At 38.8% G+C, this 10,000-nt stretch overlaps 1 protein-coding gene across 1 annotated transcript in view; it reads right to left on the reverse strand.

Annotated features, from left to right (window-relative positions):
* Window positions 1-2,453: 2,453 nt before the first annotated feature.
* Window positions 2,454-10,000, reverse strand: part of LOC113822730 (protein phosphatase 1G) — a 33,264-nt gene continuing 25,717 nt past the window's right edge. The window contains exons 5-8 of the mRNA XM_070142352.1: window positions 9,545-9,680; window positions 7,512-7,746; window positions 5,555-5,769; window positions 2,454-5,268 (exon numbers count right to left, since the gene is read on the reverse strand). Coding sequence (XP_069998453.1) covers window positions 5,080-5,268; window positions 5,555-5,769; window positions 7,512-7,746; window positions 9,545-9,680 — 775 coding nt within the window. The 3' untranslated portion in view covers window positions 2,454-5,079. The remainder of the gene's footprint in view (window positions 5,269-5,554; window positions 5,770-7,511; window positions 7,747-9,544; window positions 9,681-10,000) is intronic.

Here is a 10,000-nt window from a genome sequence, read left to right on the forward strand (position 1 = left end):
AAAGGTTTTCTTATGAGAGGGGGAAGAGGAGACTGGTGTCTCAGGAACAAAGGTATAGGTAGGTGGAGGTGATTGTGCTGTAGGGGAAGAAGGGTTAGAACGTTTAGTCTGTCTACTGCGGGGAGGGAGAGGGGTTGGTGTTGGGGCTGTAGTTGAGATAGGAGCTGTGGTTGAGATTGGGGTGTCTGGGTTTAGAGTGGCAAAGGAATTGGTCTGAGGGATGTAGAATGTAGAAGTGGAAATGGGGACATTTTTGGGTGGAGGGGGAAGGGCTGAGCGAACGATGTTGCTAGAATATGGAGTATGAGAGAAACCTTGTCGACGTGCTTCCTGTCTGGCTTCACGTAAAGTGAGACCATTTTTGTATCTGAGAGTTGCTACCTCAGATTCAAATTTGTAAGTGGGACAGCCTCTATAAAATACATTATGGGGGCCGCCGCAGTTAGCACATGTTCGTGTTTGTGCTGAGCAGTTTGATCGATTATGACCAGGTTGGGCACATATGGGGCATCGGTCTGTGGAACGGCAATGTTTGGCAGGATGTCCAAAGCGCCAACAGTTTTGACATTGACGTGGAGGGGGTTGGTATGGTCGAACAGGGAGGGATTGTCCACCAATGTAGATACGTAAGGGAAGGTCATGTGTACAGAAGGTAATTTTGGCAATATTGGTCGGATTCTTTCGTTGACCTTTAGGAGGAATGGTGTAGCAATGTACTGATTTCACATCTTGGTCTTTGAGGCATCCTAATAAGTCTTCTCCACAGTCTGACCAATCTTTGGTATCGACTGGGCAGTTTGCTGGGGAGAGAGAGACAGTTTCGGTACAGGTATTAAGGGTTGGATGAGGTTCTGCAGGAATGGGGTTGCCAGAATGATCAGTTCAATTTGACAGTGCTATAGATTCAGTTTCTGATCTGACTGTTACCAGACGGGAGCGATCGCGTCTGGTATAGAAAGGGACTCTACCTACTTGTTTTTGGAGGCATTGTTGAAAGAGAAGTGTTGCCTGAGTAAGGAGATGTAGCAGGGATCACGAAAAATCGGTCCCATTTAGCTGGGCTAAACAGAGTATTTAAGATATCTGTAGGGTTGGTGGTGGTGGATAGTCGGGGACGTGTGGAAGAGGGAGTATTACGGAATGATAGAGAATAAGGTTGCAAGGTAGTAATAAGGGAGGATTGGTTGTTTGATGAAGGTTGCAGGGGTGGAGTTGAATTTGAGGAAGTTGGGTGGGTAGGAATGTCTTCTGGAGATTGATTCTCTGCTTGGGTGGGTAATGTACTAGTAGGCATTGAGGAGTGGGCAGTAGTTTGTGTTCGGAGCCGTGGTCAAAGGAGAGCCTGGGTTGGGGCTATTTGATAAAGGGGCTAGCCTCATAGCCTCTAATAAAGGGATTACATTATCATTACTGGTCATGGGGAACCTGGATTATGTAAATAGGCCTATTCGGTCCACCTCCTTTCGCTACTGAAGGTAAGGGCTAGATTAGTCAGGAGTACCGTGCCCATAGTTCCCGCAGGCCGTTCAGGACTGGCACTAGGTCAGCCTTTCATCCTCTCAGCACAGCTCTCACACCTTAGGAAGTAGATAGCAGAAGGGGATGGAGAAGAGACGGAAACAAAAGCTGGAGAGAAAAAAGACCATGCAAAATTAGTTGAGTCGAGGGCTGAGGCCCTAGGCAGGGGAGATCCCTGTATTGGGTCTCAGTCTTCGTCTCCTAAGCCCCCCCACGACAACAACGGGCAAGGGATTGGGGGGGAATTCATTTCTTAACGCAGGTTTCCAATATATCCACCAAATTAACAACTAAACATGAATAAAAGCGATCCCTCTCTCTCTCTATGTATATTTGTCATTTCTGCACTTCTTCGCCTGATTTCCGTACTTTCCCACCTCCTCACAATCGAACCATCCTAACTATGCCCAAGTTGTTTGAAGGCAGGCCTCCTTTCAAGGTAAGGGCGTAATCTCACCGAGCCCAGGACTGGCGAGGTGTCATTGCTTTTGTTGCTGGCTGTACTTCAACTATCAAGCATCATAAACCAGTCAATCACCAAACACAGCTGCTGATAAGCATATTCTTGCCTTCAAAGAAATATCATAGCTATCCTTACATAAAAATGAAAGGACTTACTCATATTACCAAATGACAATACAAGCCAAGACAGGGGAAACTGAAAAGCATTTTAAATGAAAGATTTTATTACAAATCGGCATCATCCTACTTCCTATGTTTCTTTTAGACATTCACTGATTACTTGGTTGCAAAAAGCTGGAACCGTCAGGCTCTTGCTTTTATACACTGTGAAATGTTATTAACAAGCATCACAAACTGAATAACAACTTAACATTTTTTATTTACTTATGCATTCTTTTTTTTTTGTATTTTTTGTTTTTTGCTTTCCTCTAAAGAAAAAAAATATATATATACATGATATACATAAAACAAAAAAATTTAGATACCCGAAAAATTTCAACAAAAGAAAAAAAACATTCCCGATATATGTAATGCTTAGGTAATTTGTACTTGTGTGTGAACTTTCTCTGTAGCCGTCAGCAGCACGTATTGCAGCAACCTTTAATCCTGTGGTTATCACTCAATGTGGAACCTTAGGATGAAAACAAAAAATGAAAAAAAAAAGAAAAAAAAAGAAAAAAGGTTCAGAAGGGAATAGAAAAACAAGTAAGGAGGAAGGGGCGACATGGGCATCTTCAGAAAACTGCTTGAAGAAAAATAATTATTGAATAAAAAAAATTTAAAAAGTAAAATTGATTCATCTGGATTTTTCCCAGAATTTCTTGTTACTCCAGCTAAATGAAATATGTTTACATATATATGTATGTATGGGTATATATATATATGAAAATGGATGTAGGCACGAGAGAGAGAGAGTGTGAGTGAGTGAGTGAGTGAGTGAGTGAGTAAGTGAGTGAGTGAGAGAGAGAGAGTGAGTGAGTAAGTGAGAGAGAGAGTGTGAGTGAGTGAGTGAGTGAGTGAGTGAGTGAGAGTGAGTGAGTGATACAGAGTGTGTGTGTGTGTGTGTGTGTGTGTGTGTGTGTGTGTGTGTGTGTGTGTGTGTGTGTGTGTGTGTGTGTGTGTGTGTGTGTGTGTGTGTGTGTGTGTGAGAGAGAGAGAGAGAGAGAGAGAGAGAGAGAGAGAGAGAGAGAGAGAGAGAGAGAGAGAGAGAGAGAGAGAGAGAGAGAGAGAGAGAGAGAGAGAGAGCAACTGTTTGCTGCACAAGTGCAAATACATCCATAATTTTGCATGTAAATACAGATAATTGTGTTATGTTTCTATGTGGGCTTCTGTATGTATATCTGCTTGCAAAGTATCTTACACTCCTATAAGTGAACACACAATTTCCTTCATACATATATACAACCACATACATGTACATACATGTGTAGTACATACATATAACCAAAGGATATAACCTTAATTAAATTTCTTGTTACTTATCCAACACACATATATATAAAAAAGACTAATATTAGTGGGCATTTAAACTGCCTCAGACATCCATCCTCTAAAGAAAGAAAAAAAAAAAAAAGGAAAAAAATATATATATGCACATGGTTTTACATTCACACTCTGGTTCCTAGAAAATTTGAATTGGCAGATCCTTTCCTTTTCTATATGTAATTTCAAACATAAAAGTGGAATTAATCTACTTTTTGACATGGAAAACTTTAACTGCATAGTCATGTTCACTGTTCTGGTAAAAGTACAAATAGTCTGCCAGCATAACTCCAAAGCTACATATATAAATTTTGCACTAGACCATACCACGATGGAAGTAAACAAGAAAATTTCATGAGAAAATTATTTATAATCCTGAAAAATTTAAAAACAAGTTCCAGAAAAAATCCTAACAGAAAAAAAAGGGAAATACAACAACCACTCCTCCTCCTCAACCTCCCACTACAGCGCTCCGGTGAGGGTTGAGCCACTCATTAAGCGGGATAACGCGAACGACACACCTTGCCCAACGGCACATGCGCGGGAAGTAGCGTCAATGATCACACTTGTGCTGAAGAACTCACTCGAACACTACATCAATAAGTGTTTTGAAATCACTACAAAAGTTAAAGCCTGAGCTCCTTTTCAATAGGATTTTTTTCTTTCTTCTTCTTTACAAAAAAAATTATTTATATTTAGTGTGCATTCCTGAAATATACTAATTCAGGTTTTAAAACTACAAATAACAGAAGGAGATGATGTAGTTGAACAAGCTGTCCAATGGAGAATTTAAACCTCAAATCAATGACCATATGGCAGCCCGTACCAGGGCAACCTCAACTCAACTAGACAAGGAACGATCTATCCATCATTCCAGGTACTTAGTAACTAATATCGTTAATACAGTGATCACAGTTTACAACAGTCTCAAGTAACGCGCATCTTCCATCTCACATTAGATTAAATACAAGAGAAGATCAATATCATTCAAGCTTAAATAAAGTCACTTTTTTTCTTTCTTTTTTATTTTTATATGCTTTTGGCAGGGTGGGGGGAAAATCTGGCATAGCTTAATGTGTCTCCTCTTTGAGGCAGACGTATCTAGCACCTTTATTTAACCCTCCAGTGTGTACCAAATAGAAAAGGATTTCTTGTGTTCACCAGGATTCCTCTTTTGTTTTTCTTCTTCTTAGAAAGAAAGAAAGAAAGAAAAAAGCCATTTCTCAGGACATACATTTGGTCCTCAACTGCCACAGATTTTAAAAGAGAGAGATAACTTAGTCTCTTTCTGGCATATTCCTTCACCCTAAGGTTTCACTTTGATACTGTAACCTCTTGATTTTGAGATGGCCACACTTCTCACAATCGTGCAAGAGTTGTACAGCGCAGTTGCACTACAGTTCATCGCAGCATTCACCTCTCTGGTCCATCTATTGAAAGCGAGAGAGCAATCTGCAGAGACATGGCCTTCATGCGTCTGTTTCCTCACAAGGATGGCCTATGGGGAAGTGAGACGACAACACTAGGTTCCAGCAAAGACCCCCTACCCCTGGAATCCCTCCCGCCCCAACCCTAAACACTAGTTTGAAAATAAAATCTCCTATGCCCTATTGGTCATTATTCGCCATCACTTTTGAATTTCTTGTCCTCTTGCTTGATCCCTTCATTGCCAGCTTCGTCAGAAGTTCTCTTGGCACTCCCGCTTGACTCCACCTTCAATTTGTTCAACTTGATGATGATGCACGTCATGTTGTCACAGCCTGTGCCATCCCCATGAGTGTCTGGGGCTAGACAGTGGTCAAATAACTAGAAAGTAGAAAGAAAACATCTTACATATATGGCGACAACTTATACATATAAATACTTGTTAATATATATATGCGTATATAATGCTATTTATTTGAAAATAAATTATGCAAGTACAAGGGTATAAAAATATTCACACACAAGAGGCACACCTGCATACATGAGTGCATGAATAGTATGCATATACAGGGGTCTGAAAATGTACATCATTACATATACATGAGCAGCTACAGATAGAAACCCTCACAATTCATAAATTCCACACAAAATTAGCACAGAATCTCACCTCCTCACAAATCTTTGAGAGCTTGGTATCCTCACTCAGCCTCTCAGAAACAAAATCACAAGCTTCCTGAGATGAAAGAGAGTTCCAGATTCCATCACAGGCAACAATTATGAAGGTATCTTTGGGTTCAAGTGTCATGGAACGAACGTCAGGGAGCGGACTGATCATCTGTTCCTCTGCCGATAGGTTTTTGTTTTGCTTGTAGCCATGGTCACCTGAAAGACAATCTCTCATTAGGGAATGAATGAAAATGAAAGAGAAAGAAAGAAAGAAAGGAAAAAAAAGAATGAGGAAATATGAACCTAAAATTTAACCCAGTAACAACGGGTGTCCCACATATGAGACACCTGGAAAAAAAAAATTGCCGGGCATTCTGCCAGTGTGACACTGTATTGGGGCTCGCGCTCCAACACAGCAGCAGGCAGAGTCCGGGCAAGCCCCGCGCGCTGATTTTGTAGCCACCCAGAAACACTTATTTTCGGCTTCAAAATATACCAGCGGTAATGGGTTAATATAAATTTACTGCTGCTAATTAGAGAAATTAATTATGCGCCTTCTCTTTTATAAATCCATTGCTGTTTTAAAAAATACTATGTAGAATAAGTTTATAGATATACATATTCCTATATCATACCCTAAACCAAGTATTTAGACTGTTGTCACCAGCAGAGCATTTATACACATGCTCGGTCCAATGCAATCTTTGTTTCTACTTTTGTATATACAAAAGTGACCCCAAAAGTGGTCAGTCACCAAGGAGTACATTATGAGGGCTACCCAACTTTTTTGGGGGAGGTGGGGGGTGGGGCTATTAACACTATCAGTTCCTAAGCATCTCAAACCCTTCACTTCAAAAATGAAAAAGTTATTGCTTGCATATGACTGAAAATGGAGATGGACTTTTTAAAATCATATCAAAGATAAAATGTGTATTTAGATGTTATTAGAAGAATTTACATGAACACACAACAAAATGACATACATAACACTAAGGAGGCAGGAAAACAATACTGCAGTTCAAGCAGAGGGCCTACAAGGGGAGTGGGTGCAGAAGGTCTTCTACAATCAAGGCAAATCAGACTGGTTGTACATTGTGTGCTTAGCCACTATCATAATCCCTGCATTAACTCGAGCCCTTTCACAAGGTATACTTCACACATACCCAAAATGCTTATAGCAAATATATTTTACCACATAATGAACTTCTCAATTAATTATTGTTTAAAAAGTTGTTCAGAGAGAGATGACTTAGTGGAGACAGTGCGTGCTAAGGGTTCAAAACTGATACAGATTTCTTTATTACAATACAAAAGATACGAAGGGCAAAAGAAATTGTTACAGTTTGGACATATACACATTTAGTAACCAGTTTGGCTGTTCACCACACCACTTGGTTCATCCGATCACTAGATTTAATGTAGGGAATGACAACAACAGTATTAATAACTGACAATAATAGTACCAGAAAAAAAAAAATAAGGGGAGGATATCACTAGGGATCAAGAAGACTTCTTGATGACTAAGCACTTGTGGTTGATCTCTGCAAATAAAATACAAATTCTATTTTACAATAGTCAATACCCACATCCAGGACCAATGGATTTAACAACCTATTCCGAGACCTCCAAAACTAATTAACTACAAAAAAAAATAATCAAAAGAATTTTTGTTGGAGGGGGAACGAAGTTAAGCAATATAACAACTGCTAACCCAGAAGTCCTCCGTTTATGATCTTGGAGAAAAAACAAAATTGGATAAGTAAACACTGGCTTTCCAAATGACAAACTTGTCATTTTTGTAAATTAGTTTTCTCCGTATATGGTAATAAGAATAGTAAAAGAGGCAATAGCAATATCACAATGAAATTTAAAAGAAAAAAAAAAACAAAAGAAAGTAAGCTACAAATAAAAAAATTAAAACAGGAGTAGGTAATAACTATAATAACCACTCTCCCTACCAATTGCTCTTGAGAGATTGAGTCCTCCATTGACCCTTCCGTCTGCTGTCACTCTCCCTCCTGCTCTGATAATTCTTGCTGCCTCAGGATCATCCTCTGGCTTGTGGTCCAGACTCATTTCAATTGCTTTGCCGTCTCTGGACACAACACAGCGTGAATCACCCACATTGGCCACATAGAGCTCATTGTCTTTGATCAGTGCTAGGCAGGCTGTGCATCCACTGTCAAAGCCAGGCTGCAATTGGAAGGGCATTGGTCACTCAATTCAATCATTGGCCAAGTAATTCAAAGGATTCAAAGTATGATTTATCCTGAAAGGTAAAGTATCCTTCAGCTTAGAAATAAGGTTGAGATAAATAAAATTAAATGTTGGAGGGGGAACGAAGTTAAACAATATAGGTATTATTCAACACAGAGGTCCTCCACGATTTAATCTATGAGAAAAATTACAGGAAAGTAAGCAATCTACATCCTGAATATGAAAGTGTATAAAATATTTTTCTCAATACTTTCTCCACTTCAAAAGTATGCAAAATTGATTAGTATACAACCTACAAAATACTTAGTATGCAATTCTAATGCAGCAACCTAATAGATAAAATCAAAGATTCAGGGCATGAACATCACAAAGATGGCCTTCCTAAGCATTGTCCCTGTCCCTGTTCTTAGCCTTCCTTTGTTAACCTACTGGAACCAGGAACATGCATGTCCAAAGTATTTTTTTTTTATATTTTACACACAGATGGCTTCACAAGTGCTTAGTCAGCAAGGAGCTAACCATAATCACTCTGCCTACCTGACCTCACTGGTTTCTCTGTTCCTTTTTTTTTTTTAATACTTTCATATCTATCTTTATCATGGGATAGCATAAAAAGGCAAGGTCAAATACACTTACAGATCGATTCCTTGGTGACTAAGCCCTCAAGACATCTTAGTGCAAAAAAAAAAAAAAATAATAATAATAATAATAAACAAACATATGCCAAAACAAAATGAAGAGTTCATAAAAACACCCCATTTCATACTTGTATTCCTAAACAATCATCTTTCCACAATTGTCCAATGAGAATTATGAGAATCACATCTGGGTGACTGGGCACTCCTGCAAGTTCTAAATGCTCCGCGTTATTGGAACAAAATGTGACAGGCTAAAAGGCAATCCACAGTAGTTCCAAATACAAAAATGGAGGAAATACAGCAGATCATCTCATCTTATATAAAATACACCAATTCACATCATATTGTGCAAAAAATGTACTTTAGTAGGTTGTGTTATTACATGGATAATGCTTACTTTTAGTTTTCCCAAGAAATTCAACCCTTTAGAGCCGAGTGCATTGTCCAAAATCTGGACATTACACTTACTTGGAGTGGGCTTTCTCCCACTGCAGGTTACAGTGGGCAGGAATAGGAGCATGGATGCTACATTCCACATATGTTTATCAATGGAAATAATGCTTCCTAAATGCCTACCAAGTCTAATCGCTATCCAACAGCTTTGTGCACACCCTAGACTTTAACCAAATTTTTCCATGACAGCACATACCCCTCACCCAACCCACAGGCAAATTTTTCATGAAGTGAAAATTTGATATGTAGCAGTGAATATTTAGCAATGTCTCAAAAACTGAAATTGCAATTTTAAATTTATCTGAAGATTCTTTGAAATATGAATTACTGAAGCAAAATGTTAAACAGTTGGAACATACTGCAGTGCAAGATATCTGCACTTCAAGCATTACAGGAAGCAATTAAGCAGTTCAGAGCTTCCAATATTAATTGTTCTCAGTTGTCAGATTTACCAACATTACTGTGTAATACATATGTGGAATATAAAATTCATGACAACAGATACTTTGTTTAACCATAATGGAAAAAGTGATATTCACATGTAGCGCACAAATCTTGATTATGCATATAGCCCTAAAACCCAATGGACAGTGAACAAATCCTAGTTTTCTTTCAAATACCAAAACACAAATCCAAAATACTTCTAAGCATTCTACATATCTAACATCTATGTTGTACCTCACCTCTTCCTTCATATTCATGGCAAATTCGGCATAAGGATCATCGTCATCATCTTCAGCCTCCTCGTCATCATCTTCCTCTTCATCACTGTCGTCATCATCACCAGCCTCGTCATCATCCTCACCCTCATCCTCTTCACTGTTGGTATGAGGATTATTTCTTCAGTATTTTTATGGAGTATATATTACCACTTATAATACAGTTATAATACCATGGCTTAGCTAAAATGTATACCCCAAAATACATGCAAAGATATATAGAAAACACACCAAATACTGCTTAGCAAATGATAAATATGGCATATCTTACAATGCAAGCACAGCAAGAGAGCGTTTCACCTTAAACTTAAAACAATATGATAGTAACACTAACAGGGGAGAGACAGGGAGGGGAGGGAGGAGAGAGCAACCAAAAGAAAGAAAAAGAAAGAAAAAGAAAGAAAGAAAGAAAAAATATTA

This window comes from Penaeus vannamei, chromosome 29 (genome assembly GCF_042767895.1).
Source record: "Penaeus vannamei isolate JL-2024 chromosome 29, ASM4276789v1, whole genome shotgun sequence".
NCBI classification, from domain to species: Eukaryota; Metazoa; Arthropoda; class Malacostraca; order Decapoda; family Penaeidae; genus Penaeus; species Penaeus vannamei.